This window comes from Lepidochelys olivacea (assembly GCF_965140295.1).
Source record: "Lepidochelys olivacea isolate rLepOli2 genome assembly, chromosome: 8".
NCBI lineage: Eukaryota > Metazoa > Chordata > Testudines > Cheloniidae > Lepidochelys > Lepidochelys olivacea.
In genome coordinates this window covers 109,035,526-109,060,000 of record NC_140418.1, presented here as the reverse complement: position 1 = coordinate 109,060,000, position 24,475 = coordinate 109,035,526, and the positions used below count along the sequence as shown (strand labels likewise).

Sequence of the window (24,475 nt, the reverse complement as noted above, 5' to 3'; positions counted from 1 at the left end):
GTGCTATAAGGAGGGCTTTGGGATGTATGGCCACGGGAAAGCATTCAGGGACAGAGGACTGTTCTTGTAGGATGGACTTCACCTGAGTAAGGAGGGAAATAGACTCCTAGGATGGCACAACTGATCAAGAGAGCTTTAAACTAGGAATCTGGGGGAGATGTCCAGGTAATCTTCAAGCTGGATTTTAACATTGAGAGGGAAGAAAACAAAGTAAAAAAGGATACAGCTGTGGGTAGCGGAATGGACATAATGAGGAAGGGTAGTGTACATACCAGTCTTATAGGGGATACTGGCGGTAGAATATCTGTGCCTAATCGGGTAAAGAAGGTGAGCGAAGCCAAACAGCAAAAATTAAGATGTTTGTACACGAATATGGAGGAGCCTAGGTAACAAAATGGAGGAACTAGAGCTACTGGTGCAGGAAGTGAAACCAGATATTCTAGGGAGAACAGAAACAGGGTGGAGTAGTCGTCATGACTGGACTATAGGTAGTGAAGGGTATGTGCTGTTTAGGGAAGACAGAAATAAAGGCAAAGGTGGTAGAATAGCATCGTATACATCAACGATGAGGTAGACTGTAAAGAAATCAGGGATGGAATGGATAAGACAGTCTGTCCGGGCAAAAATCACATTGGGGAAGAAAGCTACTAGAGCCTCCCCTGGGATAGTGCTTGGGATGCGCTATAGACCGCTGGGAGCTGATCTGGATATGGAGAGAGACCTCTAATGTTTTCAATGAAGTAAATACTAATGGGAATTGTGTGATCGTAGTAGACTAACTTCCCAGATATAAACTGGAGGGGTTTAACCCTAACCCCAAACCCCTTAACCCTCCCCCCACCCCCTGACCTTAAACCCCCCCAACCCTCACCTAAGCCTACTCCCAACACTAAACCCCTAACCTGAGCCCTTTAACACCCTGACCTGCCTAACCTATCCCTAACACCCTAACCTATCCCTCAACCCTGAACCACCCTAACCCTCACCCGTGCCCCCTAACCCCTCCCCTAACATCCCTGACCCCAACCTAACCCTACCCCCTCCCCTAACCCACAAAAAGGGACTAACAACCTATACTAAGAGCTACTAAAACTACACCTTCTATAACAAAATTTTTATAAATAAAAAGCTACCGAACACCACATTGGAACAGTTTGCTAGAGCACGAAGATGTTCCAGCATCAACACTGGCAGTAAGAAGGAACTTATACTGGCGCATATGTGTGCCACTCAAGAGGGCACCAGAGCTGGCCCTATGGTTACCACTAGGGGAAATATTCTGGCACTGGTGCATGTAGCAAGCACACACACACCTGACATAGAATGGACATGACCAAGCACTTTAAGAACAGGCCTTAAGTCATTCTCTCCAACTTAATATGATAAAGGTGGTGCATTCCAGGTGACTAAAATGTTACCTTGCCTTGAAAAGGCTGTCCAGTATCACTGCAAATACTTACTGGAGTGCATTGCTCCCTATGGTGAAGTCTGTCTCCGAGTTGGACTTCAGCTTGACATGCTGCAGAGAGCCCAGGATAGAAATAAGGATTTCTGGAGCCCATAGGCTCAGCCTTGGAGTTCCTGAGGCCCCAGGCCTGCCTTTACAGAAAATGGTGGATCCTTTGGGTCCAGTAAACTAAAGAAATACTCCTAGGAAACTGTTTGAAGCATTTTAAGCCACCATATCAGATCAGAGACCCAGAGCCTGTGAATTGATGACATCCCATAATCCCCTCTACTTCTAGAACTTGGTATGACAGATTGCAGTGGATACATCCTTTTATTGCCATAAAGTACCACCAAAATTAAGAGGACAGTTATGACTTCACATAACTTCACCCAGCAGTAAAACTGACACATGGATAGCATAAAATGGTTCTAAAGGCAGGGTGCACCTGCAGAGTGACATCCTGATTGTTAGCACTTCACCAGCTGGAAATAGCATACTTTCAGCACCAGCATTCCAATTGCTCTTCAGTATCCTTTCTGTGTGATGAAAGCCACAGCTAGCAGGCTCCAGTTCAGCAGAGGAAGGGGGAGAGCTACATCTCATTTGTCCTTGGCAAGCTGGAGGAGAAGTCAAACATTACACAAGTATGTATAGGTCAGGAAGAGAGGATGGGGTCTGATGCTATCCTCCACCCTAAACCAGCAGGATGTAAACAGAGGAAGAATTTTCCCCAAAAAGTTAAGTGCCTGAACAGCTAGTGTTGTCACAGTGGGCAGGTGTGGCCTTTGAGCCAATGAAGCAGAAACACAAAGCAAAATTTCACTAGTGGTATAAGATGTACCCAACAGCTGCGCTGCTGAAACCAGATCAGCCTGTGCTTGTGCCTTGCAGATGTAGCCCAGTGGATCCTCAGCTAGATTTCCAATTCTCCTTCTCTTCTGCTTCAATGTATCTGTGTAGAGAAGCCTAGGGGAAAAAACCAAGAGATTTCCAGTGAATCATTTCTCATTTAGCCTTTCTATGGAAGGGGAAGGATTGGGCCTAGGGAACTCACTTCCATTCTGTGCAGTGGATCAGTTAGTGGGCTGTAATCTGAATAGGACTCTTAGACTAAACATCCTTCTTCTATCACATGCTTCCCCGTCTACTCTTCCCTGACTTTCCCCAATCCTGTCCCTCTCCGCTCCTTTGCTTTTTGGGGGGGGGATTCCGAGTTTCGGTGCCCGTCTCGGCTTGCAACAGGCTAATGGAAATCAATTGCTGAATTTACCTGAGATAGAAGTTGTTCTTTCTGTAAGTGATTGTAGAACTGTAGCACGTATGGATTGGCTCTCACAACGTTGGGATCAAAATCCAGAACCCGGAGGCCCTCAAGGCTACGGGCTCGGGAAAGGGCTACATAAGCCTGACCACTTTCAAAGACTCGAGACAGGGAGATCTCCACACAGTCTAATGACATACCCTAGTGCACGGAAGACACAGGTAAAAGCCAGTGAGCTTGCAACACAAAAGCCATCCCACACATCTTCATATGGGACCCAATTGTCCCATCCACAATATAGTGATGAAGGTATGAATGTCAGGAAAACACTGCTCCTATTAACATCTACCCCTTCTCAATGCAAAGGGAACTTCTCTATGAACTTGGCAGGAAGTAGATCAATGGGATTGAAAAAGGACTTCCTGGGGACATTTAGATGAAATGGAGTAGGATTGTTCTTAGTCCCTCTAACTTCCTTTTAGACACTTCTGAGAATTCTGATCTCCCATGGTTAAGAAAGATTAATTCAAAACTGGAACAGGTGCAGAGAAGGGCTACTAGGATGATTAGAGGAATAGAGAACCTACTTTTGAGAAGAGACTTGGCATGTTTAGCCTAACAAAATGAAGGCTGAGGGGAGAGATCATTGGTCTCTAAGTACATCAGAGGGATAAACAGTAGAGAGCGGGAGAAGTTAAGGGTTAATGCTGGCACAAGAATGGTGTGACCCTACACACTGACTATTGTAATAATCTTTGAACAAAATAGGCTTTGTGAGGTATCATTTGAAAACTAATAATTTGCTAATCAATAATATCATGGTGAAATGTATGCAGCAATATTGTCTGAAGTTATGAATTGTCCTGATATGATGTTTCACATGTTCAAAACAAGACAACGGTGCCTAGGCAAAAGTTGTTAAACAAGTCTATCCTAAATAAAAGGAAAATGAGGTTAATCACCGTCAACTCTGTGTGGTCCCTATCTGTATTCCACTGTGGGTTTTACACATGCGCCTGGAGCTGGAGCTTTTGAAAGTAGTACTGTTTGGTGGTCTGCACATGCACCCTGCACTGCCTTGTGGTTTTGTCCAAGGCACTAAAGGGTGTGGCAGGCTGCCAGCATCTCCAGTTCCTTCTCCAATGCAGACCTATGGGATCCACAGCAGAGGGGATGTAGGGCAGGCAGTGTAATACAGATAGGGACCATGCATCTCAAAGCGCCTCCAGTTACAGGTAAGTAACCTTGTTTTCTTCTTTGAGTGATGGCAAGAGTTCCTTGAATTTTAGCCTAGTGGACCAGGAACAACAGGCATCGTGGCTTAGCAGTGCCTGGTGGTTGCAGATTCTCAACTGGAGGCCCTTCCATTGAGTATACTTTCCTCCCCAACAGGTCCAGTTTCCTGTCTTCCTTTGCCTTAGGTGGAGGGTCCTTGCTGCCCTTATCTTTCCTGCTCATTAGCAGCAGCCGCAACCAGGGATCTTGGTGGGGGTTGGGTGTACAAATACTCATACCCCTTCGGGGGCAAAAAATACTTTCTCTACACCTGCTTTGCAATGGGCTAGAGGGATGTGGGGGGTTTGCCACAGAGCCCTCATGGGATGCAAGATAGCCTTGTTCAATGATAAGGCCAACCCTTGCCAGTCCTGAGGGTGCCAATATGTCCACCAAGGCTGGGGCTGACTCTGTGATCTCCACTTTAATGCCCAGGTTCTGTGCCACCTGACAAGAGCTCCTGGGGAGCCTTGTAGTTGTTTTGTATAGATGCTATAGCCATACCCACCACCGCCTCATCAGGGAAAAAGGACAAGGAGGCTTGGACTGGCACCAGGTTTGTATGTCTGCCATTGCTGGCCAGTGTCCCGCTGGGGTATCCTGGGCATCGCTGACTTCTGCCCCTGGAAAGGAGCCCCTCTCCAAGGGGGTGGGGGGGGGGTGGGGGAGGCGCTGGCGCTCTTGCCTCTGATGGCGCTGAGCAAGATTGCCCTGAGTGGGAGCCCTGGAACAGTTGAGCTACCCAAGGGGTCCAGACTGGCCACTGGAGTGACATCTGCCACTGGCTAAGAGACCAGGCTGATGGGACGAGCCCTTTAGTCATGGCTACCAGGCACCTAGGGCCTGCCTGATGTCGGCTTCTTTGTGAGGTGTACAAGTCTACCTGTGATTCGGTGCCCAATGACCCACTCCTGGGAGACCACGGTGGTGCTGGGTAGTGGTGCTGTGATGGTGTGGGGTGCCAGGATGGTGAGTGCTGATGTGTGAGTGCTGCTGTGACGAGTGACACCGTGGGGGACGAGCCCTGCAAACATGAACGTTATGGTGGATGGTGTCTCGCCATCATTGCTAGCCTGCCCTAGGCCGGTACCTGCCTTTGTGGAATGGAGTCCTGCGATGCCGGACCTGTCCCTTATTGGCCATGATTTGGGGAACATGGCAGTGCTGGAAGGGCCAGGAGGCTCCTCGCTGCCTCATATGCCCCAGGGTGTCAGTGGTGCAGCCAGGGCTGTATCCCTTCTATTGCTCACTCTAGATGGGGAATCCATGGGCACCAGACACAATGGACTTCCTCCTGGTACCGAAGCCAATGGTGTCAACAGTTCAATGTCTGTTTGAGACCTGTGCTGGGCCACTCTCACTCTCAGTGGGGAGCACCCCATGTCTGACTTTTTCCATCTTCTGTGGCACCGGCAATAGAGAGCAGTGCTGTGTGGATAGTGCTGACTTCTTAGCTGGAGAAGTATGTTGGTACCAGGTGGTAGTTGGTGCTAGGGATCTTGGGCCCTGCTGAGCCCCTCTAAAGGAGGCCAGAACACTCATAACCAAGGAGGTACTTGGTGCCGGATTAGGTTGATGCTCCGACGAGGGGCAAAGTGCTGCCCCCATGAGAAGGGATTTGAATCTATTATCTCTCTTCTTCCTGGTTCTGGGTTTAAAGTTTTTACAAATCCAACACTGTTCCTGAACACGACCTTTCCCCAGGAACTTCCAGCAGCTATTGTGCCGGTCACTAACTGGCATGGGCTTGTAGCACACTGCTTAAATCCCCAGGATCCAGGTATACTCTGGCACCCCAGGCAGGCTCTCTTGGCAGGGTAGGAACTTACAAACATTTAAAGCTATCCTAGAATAGAATCATAGAATATTATATGTTAAGGAACTGCCACAGTGCTGTCAGAACCTTGCAATAGTCATGCTCCTGGAATGGGAATGGTTGATTGTGTTGGATATCCATATCATCTGAATCAGAGACCTCTACAAATGGTGGTGCTGCTGGAACAGGAGGTGGCAGGAACATAGCAAGGTAAGAGACCCAGTGAACAGATGACTGGATTGTGGTTTGTGGCAATCACAGCCCTTCTAATGCAAAGAGTTCATGGGGATGCAGAGTGCTTCCAAGTCTCCCATGGGTCAATGGTATCCATTGCTCTGAAAGGAGGCTCTGCATTAGGGTTGAGCACTCTTTGCCTGCTGAGGCTGATGTGGGAGTGGGGATGTTTCCCTGGCCAGGATCTAACACAGGTCCCGTGGCAGCCTCTATGGAGGTGCTTTTGAGGCAGAGAGCCCAGTTATCTCAAGTATGGGCAGAGAAAGTGAGGCAGATACTGCACCTGGATGCAATGTGGGATTCCCCCAGGCAGTACAAAAAGCACTGTACTGGTGCTCGTCACAGATTGAAAACAAGTGGGGACAGGAAGCACTGATTTTGAACCCTGGCATCTTCAGCATAATCCAATACACAGATCTGGGTACTGTGTGTGTGTTGGGAAAGGGGGGGAACATTTGGGGGGGGGGGGGGCAACTGAAGCAGCTTCCCAAGAAAAAAAGGGAACAAATTTAAATTAGAAAATGTAAAACACAAAAAAACCTACAGCTTTTTCCTAAAGGTTTTGCAAAGTGCATCACAAGGCTATTTAAAAATAGCCAGAGCTTCGCGAACCAGCAGAGCAGCAGGGGACAGCAGAGCAGCAGGGGACAGCAGAGCAGCAGGGGACAGCAGGAGTTTGCCTGGGACTGGTAAGTATCCAAGTGTGTGTGTGTTTGCTTGCTGAGGAAGTATCCGAGCACGTGTTTGCTGGGAGGGCAGTGTGAGAGCCTAAGTGAGTGTCTGATTGGCTGCTAGCCTGCAGGGGGCAGGCATTAGGGTGTCTGTCTGTTTGTGTCAGGGAAGCCTGGCTGTTTAAAAATAGCCAGAGCTTCGCGAACCAGCTGAGCAGCAGGGGACAGCAGAGCAGCTCACAGCAGGAGTTTGCCTGGGAGTTCGCCTGGAGTGAGCCCAGTGAGGTTTACGTCTTGCAAACTGCTCTGAGGAAGCTCATAGTAGGAAGGTGATATGGAAGGGGGGGGTTCAGCTGTTGTGACCTGCACTGGATGTGCCATGTTTGTCTTTCTTCCACAGGACAGAAGCGACTTTGTCTGTACAAAGTGCAAGCTGGTCTCCATATTGGAAGAGAAGATTGAAGGTCTGGAGCAACAGATAACGACCCTGCGTTGCATACGAGAAACTGAGGATTTTCTGGACAAAACTAAGGATAGGCTTCTAGGGGCACAAAGCTCTAAAGATATAGAGCAGGTTGCACAGAGGAGCCAAGAGGCCAGTGAAGAAGCTTGGCAACATGTGACCTCCAGAAGAGGTAAGCGGAATGTCCGGGTTCCAGTAACACAGACACAGGTAACTAACCGCTTTCATGTTCTCTCCACAGGTACCGTTGCGGAGAGTGGACCAGATGATATGTCTGGGGCGAGAAAGCAGAAGGAGACTCTGCTGGTTGGAAGGCATGAGATGTGATGTCCTGAGGTTGGGGGTTCCACGACCACCACTCCCAATAGGAAAAGGCAGGTGGTGGTGGTCGGGGACTCTCTCCTCTGGGGGACTGAGTCATCTATCTGCCGTCCTGACTGGGAAAACCGAAAAGTCTGCTGCTTGCCGGGGGCTAAGATTCACGATGTGACAGAGAGACTGCCAAGACTCATCAAGCCCTTGGATCGCTACCCCTTCCTGCTTCTCCACGTGGGCACCAATGATACTGCCAAGAATGACCTTGAGCGGATCACTGCGGACTATGTGGCTCTGGGAAGAAGGATAAAGGAGTTGGAGGTGCAAGTGGTGTTCTTGTCCATCCTCCCTGTGGAAGGAAAAGGCCTGGGTAGGGACTGTCGAATCGTGGAAGTCAACGAATGGCTACGCAGGTGGTGTCGGAGAGAAGGCTTTGGATTCTTTGACCATGGGATGGTGTTCCATGAAGGAGGAGTGCTGGGCAGAGACGGGCTCCATCTTACGAAGAGAGGGAAGAGCATCTTTGTGAGCAGGCTGGCTAACCTAGTGAGGAGGGCTTTAAACTAGGTTCACCGGGGGAAGGAGACCAAAGCCCTGAGGTAAGTGGGAAAGCGGGATACCGGGAGGAAGCACAGGCAGGAATATCTGTGAGGGGAGGGCTCCCGCCTCATACTGGGAATGAGGAGCGATCAACAGGTTATCTCAAGTGCTTATATACAAATGCACAAAGCCTTGGAAACAAGCAGGGAGAACTGGAGGTCCTGGTGATGTCAAGGAACTATGACGTGATTGGAATAACAGAGACTTGGTGGGATAACTCACATGACTGGAGTACTGTCATGGATGCTTATAAACTGTTCAAGAAGGACAGGCAGGGCAGAAAAGGTGGGGGAGTAGCACTGTATGTAAGGGAGCAGTATGACTGCTCAGAGCTCTGGTACGAAACTGTAGAAAAACCTGAGTGTCTCTGGATTAAGTTTAGAAGTGTGTGCAACAAGAGTGATGTAGTGGTGGGAGTCTGCTATAGACCACCAGACCAGGGGGATGAGGTAGATGAGGCTTTCTTCCGGCAGCTCACGGAAGCTACTAGATCGCATGCCCTGATTCTCATGGGTGACTTTAATTTTCCTGATATCTGCTGGGAGAGCAATACAGCGGTGCATAGACAATCCAGGAAGTTTTTGGAAAGCGTAGGGGACAATTTCCTGGCGCAAGTGCTAGAGGAGCCAACTGGGGGGGGGGTGCTTTTCGTGACCTGCTGCTCACAAACCGGGTAGAATTAGTGGGGGAAGCAAAAGGGGATGGGAATCTGGGAGGCAGTGACCATGAGTTGGTTGAGTTCAGGATCCTGACGCAGGGAAGAAAGGTAAGCAGCAGAATACGGACCCTGGACTTCAGGAAAGCAGACTTCGACTCCCTCAGGGAACGGATGGCCAGGATCCCCTGGGGGACTAACTTGAAGGGGAAAGGAGTCCAGGAGAGCTGGCTGTATTTCAAGGAATCCCTGTTGAGGTTACAGGGACAAACCATCCCAACGAGTCGAAAGAATAGTAAATATGGCAGGCGACCAGCTTGGCTTAATGGTGAAATCCTAGCGGATCTTAAACATAAAAAAGAAGCTTACAAGAAGTGGAAGGTTGGACATATGACCAGGGAAGAGTATAAAAATATTGCTCGGGCATGTAGGAATGATATCAGGAGGGCCAAATCGCACCTGGAGCTGCAGCTAGCAAGAGATGTCAAGAGTAACAAGAAGGGTTTCTTCAGGTATGTTGGCAACAAGAAGAAAGCCAAGGAAAGTGTGGGCCCCTTACTGAATGAGGGAGGCAACCTAGTGACAGAGGATGTGGAAAAAGCTAATGTACTCAATGCTTTTTTTGCCTCTGTCTTCACTAACAAGGTCAGCTCCCAGACTGTTGTGCTGGGCATCACAAAATGGGGAAGAGATGGCCAGCCCTCTGTGGAGATAGAGGTGGTTTGGGACTATTTAGAAAAGCTGGATGTGCACAAGTCCATGGGGCCGGACGAGTTGCATCCGAGAGTGCTGAAGGAATTGGCAGCTGTGATTGCAGAGCCATTCGCCATTATCTCTGAAAACTCGTGGCGAACCGGGGAAGTCCCGGATGACTGGAAAAAGGCTAATGTAGTGCCAATCTTTAAAAAAGGAAAGAAGGAGGATCCTGGGAACTACAGGCCAGTCAGCCTCACCTCAGTCTCTGGAAAAATCATGGAGCAGGTCCTCAAAGAATCAATCCTGATGCACTTGCATGAGAGAAAAGTGATCAGGAACAGCCAGCATGGATTCACCAAGGGAAGGTCATGCCTGATTAATCTAACCGCCTTCTATGATGAGATTACTGGTTCTGTGGATGAAGGGAAAGCAGTGGATGTATTGTTTCTTGACTTTAGCAAAGCTTTTGACACGGTCTCCCACAGTATTCTTGTCAGCAAGTTAAGGAAGTATGGGCTGGATGAATGCACTATAAGGTGGGTAGAAAGCTGGCTAGATTGTCGGGCTCAACGGGTAGTGATCAATGGCTCCATGTCTAGTTGGCAGCCGGTATCAAGTGGAGTGCCCCAAGGGTCAGTCCTGGGGCCGGTTTTGTTCAATATCTTTATAAATGATCTGGAGGATGGTGTGGATTGCACTCTCAGCAAATTTGCGGATGATACTAAACTGGGAGGAGTGGTAGATATGCTGGAGGGGAGGGATAGGATACAGAAGGACCTAGACAAATTGGAGGATTGGGCCAAAAGAAATCTGATGAGGTTCAATAAGGATAAGTGCAGGGTCCTGCACTTAGGACGGAAGAATCCAATGCACCGCTACAGACTAGGGACCAAATGGCTAGGCAGCAGTTCTGCGGAAGAGGACCTAGGGGTGACAGTGGACGAAAAGCTGGATAGGAGTCAGCAGTGTGCCCTTGTTGCCAAGAAGGCCAATGGCATTTTGGGATGTATAAGTAGGGGCATAGCGAGCAGATCGAGGGATGTGATCGTTCCCCTCTATTCGACATTGGTGAGGCCTCATCTGGAGTACTGTGTCCAGTTTTGGGCCCCACACTACAAGAAGGATGTGGATAAATTGGAGAGAGTCCAGCGAAGGGCAACAAAAATGATTAGGGGACTGGAACACATGAGTTATGAGGAGAGGCTGCGGGAGCTGGGATTGTTTAGCCTGCAGAAGAGAAGAATGAGGGGGGATTTGATAGCTGCTTTCAACTACCTGAAAGGGGGTTCCAAAGAGGATGGCTCTAGACTGTTCTCAATGGTAGCAGATGACAGAACGAGGAGTAATGGTCTCAAGTTGCAGTGGGGGAGGTTTAGATTGGATATTAAGAAAAACTTTTTCACTAGGAGGGTGGTGAAACACTGGAATGCGTTACCTAGGGAGGTGGTAGAATCTCCTTCCTTAGAGGTTAAGGTCAGGCTTGACAAAGCCCTGGCTGGGATGATTTAACTGGGAATTGGTCCTGCTTCGAGCAGGGGGTTGGATTAGATGACCTTCAGGGGTCCCTTCCAACCCTGATATTCTATGATTCTATGAAGGACAAGAGGATAGGAGAAGCTCTGACTTGGATCAGCGAGAAAGGACTGGAGATGCTTGTGGCCTGCTGCACCCTTTAATCACCTCATCTGAAACCACAAGGTGGTGCAGGTGCATACACGGACTGCCATCCAATACTACTTTCAAAAGCTCCATCTCTGGGCATAATCCCAGTGGAATACAATATGGACAATCATTCAAAGAATGTGTTTACCACAATTTACATATATGTAGTAAACAGCATCCTCAAGACAGCAGGGGGAAGAGATGACAGGGAACAGAACAATTTGGATTTTATCTCCTTCACCACTGGACTCCATGTCACCACCTACTGCTTGAATAAACTATACTTGGAAGGATAACATGAGAAGAATCCACTTCAGAGGTTCATTGGACTATAAAAGAAAGGGACAGAAAACTCCAAGGTATCTTTCACATAAGACAAAGGCACCAGCACCTTTGGATCTCTGGGAGAGATAATGACCAAGGAAAGGTCAATCACTACCTTGCTGGAAGACTGTTGGTGAGCAAACAGAGCCTTAAACCAAAATTTGCTAGATTAAATTTTAGCCTTTTAGATGTATTTCTAACTTTCTCATATTTGAATTCACTTAATCTTTTCTTTTGTTAATAAACAGGTTTTAATTTTTTAACTTAAACCAATCCAGTGCTCTGCTTAAACTGAACCATTTGGTAACTCCAGTTAAAGTAACAAACTGTTGAACATTGACTCTGCTGTGCCTAAATACGTGCCTACAGAGTAAAAAAGGAAGAGGATTTAACTCCAAGAGACTGGGTAATGTTTTCAGGCCTGTTGCTCCAGAACCATGAATGGTAGTACCCTTTGAGCCAACATACCTTAACCAAAGCAAAGGGAGGAAGATAAGGCAGTTTCCTTCTTCCCTGTCATCAGCAGTGCAAGCATCTTTAGGCAACCCTGCCCCCAAAACCTCCACTTCCCCCAACCCACACAGGTGCCCTAGTGCTCCCCTCTCCCACTACTCCCAGTGGCATAAGCATGCTAAGAACATGAAGGTAAAGGAGAATACTTTTTGTGGCAGTCTCTATAAAAGTACTAACCTGGCTCTTGTGGATGGATATGGCCCATGCCAATTTTAGAGGCAACTGTTGACGACTCAGATAAATTCCAGATGGACCTTTGAAGACCCAGCGCTCCAGCCTGATTAACTCTGTGACCCCACAAAGAAACCTCACTTGGGGCAGTCCTGGGAGAGAAGAGCAGGTCAGAATAAGGAGTGTCCCTCTGGTACCAGTGTTCCCAGGAAGCAGGAGCCTAAGTTTACCCTTTTCCCTTCCCTATCCCTTCCCATTTCAGACCAATTCTTCCATGGACCTTGGGGCTCTATTTATAAAAGCACAACTCAGTTCTGCTACTCCTCTAGCACCGTGGTTCTTGCTGGAGTGAGATGACACTGTAAAGCATTCAGAGAAGGCACCCTTAAGCAGGAGAATGAACAGAACTATTTACCAGGCCAGAAACAGAGCAGAGAAAACATGAAATAGTGCGGTGGAGGGTTGGAACACTGCATTGCCAAAAAGCTACATTTGTTCTTGCTATTGGAAAGATGTACTGCTGCAAGGAGAGAGCATGAGTGGACATGGTCAGAAACCAGATAAGAGCAAGCAAGCATGCAGAGCCAGAGAATGATGAAAAGCACACAGAAAACCCTTAAGCAGCTATACCTGGGGGCTTGGCCTGATTCTTGGTTCTCACAGGCAGGGAGAACTTGATGTTGCAGAAATGATTACTCCCCCCCGCCAAGGAATTGCAGTAAAACTAACAGCTGCCACTGGCAGTCATAAGCACATCATATAGGGCTGCCAACCCTCCAGAATTGTCCTGGCGTCTCCAGAAATTAAAGATTAATCTTTAATTACAGATTATGTCATGTGATGAAGTCTCCTGGAATACAGCCAACTAAAACTGGCAACCTTAACATTATATACTCACCCTTCCCGTCAGCTTCAAATTCAACCACAACCCCTCTTGCCCCATTCACCAGACCCCGGGACACATCCAGGTTCTTAGTAAGAATTACCTATAGTGGAGGGGAAAAATGCCTAGATTTGTTTGGTGCCCCTGCCTTACAGCCCTATTCATTCACCTGCCTTGCCCCAGTTCTGCTCCTAACTCAGAGGAGTCAGAATAATTGGCTGATACTGTTAATGTTACTGTGGGACCTAGCAACAGTAGGTGGAATCACCTCACAGTGAAGCCATCCCAGAGCTCCTTCCTCCCCAGGGCTCTCAGCTGTTGAGCCTCACAGGGCACAGATCCCATCACCCCTTTACTCTGTGAAATTGCTTTGGGAAGATTGTGAATTGTTTCTGTCTACAACCAAAGTCACATAATAGTGACACTTGGATCTCTGGGAAGATTCCTCCCCACACTCCAGCAGTTTACAGGGACTTTAAAGAAACTGAAAGTGGCCAGGGAACAATTCTCCAATGCAGACAGTGTAGGGCCATTGTAAGCAGCCCTATTGTGCCCCTCACCCCCAAGCCCTGGTGTACAGGGTGTACTGGTGATGGGAGGCCAGAGCCTTAACACATGGTACTGCAGGGATTCTGAGCTGTGCCATAGTCCATAAGAAGCCTAGCTCTAATTTATGCTAAGAGCTGAGCAGCCTAGAATCCAGGCAGCACAAAAGTGGCTTTAAAGTGCCTTTTCCTCCAGTCCCCACCCCATCTGTACTTAGTGTGATTCTGTGCTGTGCATCCCATGTCTCTTCTCCATTGGATACAGAGCAAGCAGTCACCTTGGTCAATCAGTCTCCAAGCAGAGATTGAGACTTTGAATTTAAACCAAGTGGCTTTCATCACTTTCATCAAGTGGGGAAGGACATCTTATAAATTAATGTAATAGCCTGTTTCTTTAGAACAGCCTGGGGTCTGAGGGGTGCTTCCATTTCACACCCACTCCACATCCCTGTGCTGTTCTCTTTAAAATCTTTCCCCAAATACTGACTCTAATCCTTCCGTTGGCCGTTACTCCCCATAGAATATGCACATGCTCACCTGGGCTCCTGGTTTCAACTGAATACAGCGACTTACTGGACACTGAGCATCAATTGCTTTCACTAGCATGGGATCACTATCCACAGCCTCATAGGAGTGCATTTCTCCTGGTGAGGAAGAAGCAGTACAAACATGGACTTACCATCAGAGTTATCACACAAAGTCCCTAAACATGGGGAAGGCTTGGCACTCACTCCACACAGCAGGTTTCTCCAGACTGAGCCAGAAGGGTTCTTACTTTCTATTCTGAACTCAGGCCCAGAAATCCAGCTCTCCACACACAACTCTTGTACACCCCAGAAAGGATCTCTTCCAGTAGCTTCCAACAGGAGAAAGCCCCTGCTGGCCCTCCCCTACCTCCTGCTCCAATTTATGCCTTCCAGAGTTTGTGAATCTGAAGGTATGTCTACACTGGAATGTAAGCCCAGGATTAGTGGGACTCAAGTCAGTTGACCCATGTTAGGGAACCCTGGGCTGGAGCATCTACATTGTAGTTTAACCCTTTGTTAAGGCTTTTCTAACCCATGCTTGAATCTAGGGCGCTGGAATGCACACTGCAGAGTGCAGACCTGAGTCAAAGTAACCACATCCCAGAGACCCTAGTGTGCGCTCTTCTCCCACCCACAAAATAGTGTGGCCACTCTAGCCCCAGGACCATGGTGTACTGTGGGAAAACTTTACTGCCTGCCCTGCATGTTACAGGAAGGTTGAACAGTCCACCAACCCAGACTGCTGAGCAGTCATTTTTGGTCTGCTACTGGAGCAACATGGAGAAGGTGCCTTTTGATGAACTTCTCTTGCTTGCACTTTCACTCCTGTGTCAGGAAACTAACAGACCATCCATGAGGCACTCGTGGATGTTTTGGCCCTGTTTTCCGTCCCACAAAAAGGTCTGTTTTTAGTAGTGTGGATTGCAGATTACTGGGATAGAGACTAAGGAAGTTATCCCATAGTTCCATGGGATACTTCTGGCCAATTCCTGGGACCCAAGTCAGGTGTGGCTTAACTGGAGCTTGGACCCTCCAGCCCAGCAGCATCCTGGGATGCTGGGTCTGAGTCCTGGGTTAATGCAATTACAGTGTAGAGTCAAGTGGGGGTGGGAGGGCTTGAGCCTGGGGTCAAGCAGGAGTTTACACTGCAGCACAGATATGCCCCGAGAGGCCAGGCACTGAGCAGTCAGACTTCAACTGCAGCTTAAAGAGTGTGGCCACCTTCTTGCTCCATTTCCCTCTCACAATCAAAGCTATCATGAAAGGAAGTTTAGCACAGAGAGGCTTTGGAGTCCGCAGTTTGTGCTCCAAGATGAAACAGTTTTTATAATGGACCTATGTGTCCCAGGAGTCTCCAGCTGGTAGACCCCCATTCCAGCACCTACCTCCCTGATAAGTCTCTGGCTTCAGGTCAGTTGTTAGAACAATGGCAGTCTCCTCCCTTTTATGCCTTTGCCAATGGATGAATGCAAGACCTCCCCACCCCCCTCTAGTTTTTCCAGCAAGACCACCCAGAGACAGCTGGGGAAGACTCTCTGGGCATGAAACACTTAACTTGCAGTGAAGCAGCAGACCTCCTGAGAAGGGCCAGGCCTGCATGAGGTATTAGATGGGAGGGGAGACTAGGAATGGGGGAAATAAACAAATTAAGGGGCAGGTCTGGTCTACAGCTGGTTGGAGTGAGTGCATGTGTAATGGGACATTTGTTAGGCATAGTTTATGCCAATTTTACATTATATAGATTACATATATAATGTATGTATTTTTTTAAAACCCTAGACAGGTCTGACCCTACAATAATGCCTCATATCCACAATGCCCGCTGGTAGAGCAGCTTGAGCTCCACAATGCCAGTTCTTCATTCCTCATTATCTACAGTGTCCTCTCCTCCTGCTGAAATTAACAGCTTTCTCGCCCCATGTGTTTACCTGGTAACTGTTGCAATCGTCTCTCATTTGTTAGTTCCACATCATCCCTGTGGGTGCAGAGACGAGTTGCAAGGATCCCATCTCTCTCGACCCTGTTGGTAGCTGTTTGCATCAGCTGCTTGGTAACCTCATCTGTGCACCTGGTGGAGATTGGGGTGGCAAATAAGTACCGTAATAATATAACAAGGAATAAAGATTTAAAGTCTCCAACAGGAGATCTCAGGTGAGAAATGCCAAGAATAGTGATATCTATTGTACACCCTGGGCAACCACCACGAAGTCACTACCCCTATTGGAAGGGTGAGTTATTTCAACTTGTGCATACAAGCCCTGCTCTCCCCACACCCCATAGCCTTATCTCATTAAGGTTCTTAAGGTCTCCCACTACTGCTCTAATGGAGCATCTCTGGGACTAGCCATAGTGGGAGCACAAATGTAGACAGGCCATTACATTGAATTCATTGTGTTGTTCCAGACTTGTGCTGACTGCTAGATCTACTCTACTGGTCCTATCAAAGGAGCTGCACTAAATGTAACAATAAGAGATTGATAACATTGAATGCTTTCAGTGTCACTGAAAGCAAACATATGGGGATTTCATGAGATATCACCAAAACTTTTTACCCCTCAGACGATTTATTCACAAGGTGGATACATGTGACAAGCACATTCTTGCCCCCTCCACACCATCTCCTCCCCATTCCCTAATGCCCACCTGCTAGAGCAGCTCAATCACCCACACAACCTTATACAGAGACAGGGAAGGACACTTCCAGGTGTAGGGTTAGGTTCCAAGGAATTGAACATCAGGTTTAATTTGTTAATTTTATACCAGCATTGTCATATTGTTCATGTGTCTCAAGACCATGAGATCCATCAGCAGTCAGCACAGCAGGTGAACTGGACACCATGGAGCAGAGACTATGAGCGATCACAATGCAGGCAGCCTGCTTAACTGGGCAAGGAGCAACTAGCGTTACTGCTTCCATTAGTTGGAGAAGGAGTTGAGAAGCAGTGGTGCTTGGGAGTGGGTGAGGCAAAGGTGTGTTCAGGTGCCTTAACAGCCTCTACCCAGCTATACCACCTTTAGAGGATGTTGGGGAGGTAGCCAAGTGACACCCCCTACACTCGGCATCTGTGGGAAGGAGGAAAGAGGTTCCTCCTCACCTGCCCAGGCGGACTGTACGCAGGAGTGAGATGAAGCTCTTTTCAGTCTGTCTCCAGACTTCTGTCAGCTCCATGTTCACGTGGATGCATTTCCTCCAGCTCTTTGCCTGTGAATAAGTTGTTCATTCATTATGAGACAGCCATGAACAAAGTCTGAAGTAGTGGGTAGGGATGGCTTCACACCTGGAAGCAGAACTTGGTTTCCTCATTGCCTTTGCTGACTGGTGGCAGTTGTAAGAAGTCCCCACAGATGATCAGCTGTATTCCTCCAAATGGGTCATCCCGTTTCCTGACAGCTCTGTAAGGGGAGTGATAATTTAATATTTTCATTAATTACCTTGGCACAAAAAATAGGAGTGGTCTCATGAAATTTGCTGGGAGTCCTCATCGATACAGAGGATTGGTCAAGAACAAGCCATACCAAACCAGCCTAATTTCCTTCTTTGACAGGTGTACTGGCCTAGCATATGTAGGAAAGTAGCAGACATGACATCTTGATTTTAGAAAGGCTTTTGGCACATCCCCACATGGCATTCCCACAAGCTAACTGGGGAAATGTGGTCTAGATAACATTACTATAAAGGTGGGTGCAAAACTGATTGAAAAGTCCTTACTGGAAGAGTAGTTATCAATGGTTCAGTGTCAAACTGAGTGGATCTATCTGTCCAGGGCCCAATACTATTCAATATTTTCATTAAGGACTTAAGTGCTGGAGTGGAGAGTATTCTTACATACAGGGGTGAAAGTAATATTAAACACTTACCAGTACAGGGAGCAGGCTGCGGGACCTGGGGCAGGGCTGGAGGGTCAGCCTCCCGCAGCTAGCCCATCTGCGCTGCCTGGGGCTCTGGCAGCAATTTAAAAGGGCCTGGGGTCCAGCTGCTGCAGCCAGGAGCCCTGGGCCCTTTTAAATCGCTGGCCTTGGGGCAGCTGCCCCTTCCCTCCCCCCCACCAAACAGGAGGGGGCAAAAAGGGGCAGCAACATTATAGCACTGCTGCGGCAACACTAACGTCAGCTGTGCATGGGACAGTACCGGCTTCTTACCAGTACACTGTACTGGCCCATTTTCACCCCTGCTTACATAGAATATACAATTTATGAATGACATCAAGCTGAAAGGAGTTGCTAATGCTTTGGAGGACAGGATTAGAATTCAAAAGGACATTAATAAATTGGAGAATTGGTCTGAAATCAACAAATAAGACAATAAAGAAGTGCAAAATACTATACTAAGAAAAACCAAAAAAACCACAAATGCACATCTACAAAATGTAAAACAATTGGCTAGATGGTTGTACTGCCAAGAAGGATGTGGAGGTTATAGTGGATCACAAATTGAATAGGAGTCAATGTGATGCAGTTGTGAAAAAGGCTAATTTAATTCTGGGGTGTATTAAGAGGTGTGTTGTACGCAAGACATGAAAGGTAATTGTCCCGCTCTACTTGGCGCTGTTAAGGCCTCAGTCGGAGGCCTCAGTCCAGTTTTGGTTGTCGCATGTTAAGAAAGATGGAGACAAATTGGAGAGAGCCCAGAGGAGAGGAACAAAAATAATAAAAGGTTTAGAAAACCTCACCTATGAGGAAAGTTTAAAAAATCTGGGCAAATTTAGTTTTGAGAAATAAAAACTGAGGGTGGACCTGATTACAGACTTCAAATGTGATAAAGAGCGGTCATAAAGAGGATTGCATTCAATTGTTCTCCATGTCTATTGAAGGTAGGACAAGTAGTAATCAGTTTAATCTGCAGCAAAGAGCATTAGATTAGAGATTGGAAAAATCTAACTATAATGATAGTTAAGTACTGAATTAGGCTGTCAAGGAATGTTGTGGAATCTCCTTCATTTTAAGGACAGGTTGTACAAACACCTGTCAGGGATGGTCTCTGCCTATGTGGTCTTATGTCAAGGCAAGGGGTTGGACTAGATTACCTCTTGAGGTCCCTTTCTAGGATTCCATAATCCAGAGACTCCCAACTACTCTAGCCATTAGCAAACCTTACCTCCCAATACAGCCACAGGAGGTAGGGGGAAGGCATTCCTAGCAAAGTGATCCAGGGAACTTGATCAGTTATAAAGACTCTTTGCTGCATGACCCTCACCTGGCTACTGCCTCCAGCTTATCAAAAAACTTGCCCTCCACCATTGAAATCTCATCAATAATTAAGTGTTGGCAGCTCAACCAATGTTGACGCACTCCAGTTCTTTGAGCCAACTCAATACACTGATCTAGTGGAGCTTTCCCAGAACCAATACCTAATGAAAGGAGAGAATCCAGAGTTAGTATCATCTTTACCAAAATGCCAAGAGTTCCCAGGTCCCTTCCACTCATCTTCCCCAGAGCACAGCAAGCCAGGGAAGGTTCTCAAGCAGAAAGTTATCCTCCTTACCTGCAAAAGCATGGAGCGTGATGCCACCAATATGACAAGCTGCTACTCCTGTACTGGCTGTAGCATAGGTGCTCTTTGGGGGGAGTGAGCCCACAATCTTTTTCAGCAGATATGACTTCCCAGTCCCTTTTAGAAGAGTATAAAATTTATTTCAGAAAGAAGCTTTCCCCTGACACCATTAGAGATATATCCCCCAAAATACATGTGGTTTGAATTCCAGTCCCAAATTCCTCCTAATACCACCCTCCACTCTGCTCATTCAAAACCTCATAGGTCAGAAAACGCTAGGAACAAAAGACAAGAACAGCCTGACCACATAGAGCTCAGGTAGTTGTAAAAGCCAACCATGTCAGGAAAGGATTAGCTCTGTTTGACCATTTAGAGAAGATGCAGTTTAGGGGTTATTTGACCCCTCCCATGTAGGGTTCCATAAACTCCCCACACTGGAACCCAGTCATGGAGGAGAAACCATGGTAGCTATAAGAGCATCTTAGTTAGTGTCATCATTTATATTGGCTAAACCTCTCCCCAACATGGATGATTTAAAAGATTTCACTTTTTGCTAAAGTTGAATTGTTCTTTCCCTCATTCAACTTTTTAATGTGCATCTTTGATTAGAGTTTATCCCTTATACTAAAAGGGAACTCTTAAACATCGCTAGATACAGCTACACTTAAACAAAAGGCTTGACACATTGTGCATCTGCACTAAGCGTTGCAGAATGTGTAGGTTGCAACAGTGCAGGTTGCAACAGTGCCAATTCCAAGTGTTAAAAAATTATTAATCAAGCCCCCAAAATCATGACAAAAAAAAACAAACAAAACAAAACCTACTGGATTTAAAAAGAAAAAAAACAAGTGAGTTCTCTTAATTGCCTTCTGGTTTAAGAATCTTTAGGCTTCTCATTTGATGATTTGCTCAGCAACTATGAGAACCAGAAACTTCACTTAAAATTAAATTAGATTTTCACATGACTCCAGGGGCTGGATATTTTAAAACAAAAAAACATAAGACTTGTGATAAAAATCACAAGAATTGGCAACTTAAGTAAGATTGTGATGCCCTACTTTGACAAGCCATAAGACAACAACCCAAAAACCTCTGCTCCCTTACAAGACAATATGGCTTAAAAAGGGGGGAGGGGTGGCAGGCATGAGAAAGGGCATATTTAAAGATACAGGGCCATGAACCTCATCATGTTAAAGAGGTGCTTAGCTACGCCCTCCCCCACTAGGCCTCCCTACTGCTGTAGGCAGGGGCACATCAGCACGGATTAATGAAGACTCAGGTTTTTGTATTACTTTTTGTAGTACTTCTCCCCTCTGATACTCATCCCTTCTTGTCAACTGTTGGGAATGGGCCACATCCACCCTGATTGAATTGGCCTTGTTTGCCCTGACTCCCCACTTGGTAAAACAACTTCCATCTTTTCATGTGCTGTATATTTATGCCTGCCTACTGTATTTTTCACTCCATGCATCTGATGAAGTGGGTTATAGCCCATGAAAGCTTATGCCCAAATAAATTTGTTACTCTAAGGTGCCACAAGGACACCTTGTTGTTTTAGTCTTACCATGGAGTCACAAACAGTCCCCATGGACATCCCAGTGTCTCTTACCACACAGAGAAGATAGACTTAGGATATTCAGGTTACCCCCAGTCGTAAAGGGCCAGTCACTTATGCCAGGTCAATTCATACCTTAGATCTCACACCAAAGACAATGCTTGTATCCAATCCTATAGTAAACTATCTAAGCCTTAAAGATTTAGTAATTAAGAAAAGAAATGAGAGAATTATTGAAAGGTTAAAGCAGGAAAACACACAAATGAGTTGCAGTCTACGGTTTCAAAAGGTGACAGTTGTAATAATCTGTCAGCTCTGAGTGAATTTTAGGGGTAACACAGGTTAAAACTGGGTCTCTCTGCTTTGGTTTCATAGTTTTGGCCCTCAGAGAGTCCAAACAACAAAAGAGATTAAACATTTTCTTAACTTTTATTTCATTCTTCCACAATTCAAACTGATGGGACAAGCCCTTTTGCACACAGCCTCTTCATGATAAGCCAGTGGGAGCACAGGTGTGAAACTTTTGCTAAAAGTGTTCCATGCGGGATAGGCCCAAAGTTTTCCTGGAGCTCACAATACCACAGACTAAAGCTTTTCAGCCCTAATTTGAGTGCAGTTAGGACATGTGGGGTAACCTTGCTTCACTTCAGCTATAAAGTTTCTCACCAGCACTGCCTGTAAAGAAGACGTTCTTCCCAGTCAGCACTGCACTCAGCACAATGGACTGTTCCTGCGAGAGTCTCATCCGTGAGTGCATTAGCAAAGATAGCTTCTTTGAGCATTTCACGTCAGCCGCCTAAAAGAAAGAAGTCACACTTGTGCACTAACCAAAATTGTTAACAGCAGCACATACTTATGGATCTTAAAACTTTTGGAGGAAAATTTCTCCTGTATACCTTTTCCCCATGGGGATTAGAATGGAAAATAGGTGTCACGCTAATGTCAACTGCTAAAATGAGCTCCAGTGAAATAACTGCATTGCAATTTGTTTGCGATGTTGGTTCCAGCATATTAGAGAGACAAGGTGGGTAAGGTAATACCTTTTATTGGACCAACTTCTGTTGCTGAGAGAGACCAGAAGAGCTCTGTGTAGCTCAAAAGCTTGTCTCTTTCACCAGCTGAAAGTTGGTCCAATAAAAAAAGATATTAATCTTTTGCAACATTTGGTCATTGTTAGTGTTCAGAGTCCATGTGTTATTTACATGAAATGGAACAACTGACTTCTCTCAGACCCTGACTAGATTAGGAAAATATTTAGGAATTCATTTTTAACCACGACTTTGGGTGAACCTTTCCACTGAACACACCCAGCAAACATTTTTTGAACACCACTGTCTTTCTACTCTAGGTAGTACCTTGTGCTTAAAAGCATGTTAATTAACACATTTGTCAATGTAGTTGACAGACACACCCTATTTTTCTAGTCTAGATAATGAGGAGGCCTCCAAACGACTGATGCAGGCGGTCTGCAGATTGTGGAGTGCCCAGCACTCCAGGCTTTCTTTGCCACCATAAAGGACAGATTTTATTCAGAAACAGATGGAACCACCTACAAAATATTTAGTCTATTGTTAACTACCTGCTTAATGTATCAGAAGAGTAGCCACGTTAGTCTGGATCTGTAAGAGCAGCAAAGAGTCCTGAAGGTGCCACAAGACTCTTTGCTGCTTAATGTAGTGTCCCAGTCTTGCAGTCATAAGAGCATAAGTATGGCCCTACTGGGTCAGGCCAAAGGTCCATCTAGCCCAGTATCCTGTCAGTTGCCAGGTGCCCCAGAGGGAATGAACAGAACAGGTAATGATCAAGTGATCCATCCCCTGTCGCTCATTCCCAGCTTCTGGCAAACAGAGGCTGGGGGCACCATTCGTGCCCATCCTGACTAATAGCCATTGACAGACCTATCCTCCATGAATTTATCTAGTTCTTTTTTGAACTCTGTTATGGTCTTGGCCTTCACAACATCCTCTGGCAAGGAGTTCCACAGGTTGACTGTATGAAGAAATACTTACTTTCATTTGTTTTAAACCTGCTGCCTATTAATTTCATCTGGTGACCCCTACTTCCTTTTCTGCTTATTCTACACCAGTCATGATTTTATAGACCTCAGTCATATCTCCCCTTAGCCATCTTTCTTCCAAGCTAAAAAGCCCTAGTCTTATTCATCTCTCTTCATAAGGAAGCCGTTCCATACCCCTAATAATTTTTGTTGCCCTTTTCTGAACCTTTCTCAATTCCAATATACCGTTTTTGAGATGGGGCGACCACATCTGCTGCACACAATTCAAGAGGTGGGGTACCATGGATCCACAAAAGATCCCCCCTCCCCAAACCATGAGCGCACTCAGCAACTCCCCCTCCCGCAAGTCTCCTACTTAAGCCATATCCCAAAGCGGGCTTCCACCCCCACCCCATGCCTACTTCGAGAGCTCTTACAGCGCTTGCTTCAGCCGATTCTGTCCTGGCTCTTTTCCGCGGCTTGCTGCGCAGCCCGTTGTTCCCTCGGTCCCGCGGGGCCTGCCCTTTCACAGGCGTTGCCTCGCAGCTCGCGCGGGCCCGCTGAGCGCAGGCCTGCTGCACGTCCCGGGCCTGGACTGGGCTGATGGTGTCGAAGGTGCGCGGAAGGCTGGACAGCAGCCGCGCCCGCTCCGTGACGGCCTTCGGCCCCTTCCCCGCCGCCTGGCGCTTGATGCGCAGCAGCCGGAGGAAGCGCCTGAGGCGGTCGGGGGCGCAGTTGGCGATCAGCAGCTGCACTTGCGCGGCGCCCAGCTGCAGGCCGCTTTTCCCGTCGCGCACGAAGCGCGTGAAGAGCCGCACCTCCCCGCGCAGCGCGAAGCTCTGCGCCACGCTGCCGTCGCTCACTTGCAGCACCAGCTCCCGGAACTCGTCCCGGCCCAGGGCGAGGGCGGCGTCGCGGATCAGCCGGCGCCTCGCGGCCGGGCCGCCCGGGCTCAGGCGCTCGATGGTGACACTGCAGCGGATCCGAGCGTCCAGCTCCGCGCCCGGCATCGCCTCCCCGAAGCGAACAGCGCAGCGCTCAGCCCGGCCGGAGACCGGCGTCCGCCCTGCCAGGGGCCCCGCCGCCACGAGCAGCCCGCGTCCAGCCGCGCCAGCTCCACCCGTTGGCCGGGGCGCAGGCCCCGGGGCCGGGCTCCCTGCGAGGGCAGGATGCTGGCGCGGCGGGGCTGCCAGGCGCTGGCGGAGGAGCGGGAGGCCGAGCGGGCCACGCCCGGGACCCGACGCCGCAGCTGCGGTTCCCCCAGCTCCCTAGTCGCGGCTGCGGGCTCTACATCAGCCAGACGGAGATTAAAAAATGCCGGCGGGGAACATAGCCAATCAGCAACGGGACTTTTAACTCGAGAGCCAATTGG

General features: G+C 47.7%; 1 protein-coding gene across 3 annotated transcripts; it reads right to left on the bottom strand.

Annotated features, from left to right (window-relative positions):
- Window positions 1-1,761: 1,761 nt before the first annotated feature.
- PIF1 (PIF1 5'-to-3' DNA helicase) lies at window positions 1,762-24,411 on the bottom strand. Of its 3 annotated transcripts, none has more exons than XM_084635985.1 (12): window positions 23,526-24,411; window positions 21,774-21,903; window positions 19,544-19,669; window positions 19,256-19,409; window positions 17,340-17,454; window positions 17,157-17,263; window positions 15,990-16,129; window positions 14,072-14,178; window positions 13,005-13,092; window positions 12,113-12,258; window positions 2,721-2,912; window positions 1,762-2,416 (listed from the first exon to the last, which is right to left on the bottom strand). In XM_084635985.1, the coding sequence occupies exons 1-12, from the start codon at window positions 24,111-24,113 to the stop codon at window positions 2,360-2,362; spliced, it is 1,950 nt and encodes a 649-aa protein (XP_084492111.1). In that variant the 5' UTR covers window positions 24,114-24,411; the 3' UTR covers window positions 1,762-2,359. The 3 variants fall into 3 exon arrangements, with proteins under 3 accessions (XP_084492111.1, XP_084492112.1, XP_084492113.1); XM_084635986.1 differs by having other exon boundaries at window positions 23,541-24,411; XM_084635987.1 differs by lacking the exon at window positions 2,721-2,912.
- Between the last annotated feature and the right edge of the window lie 64 nt (window positions 24,412-24,475).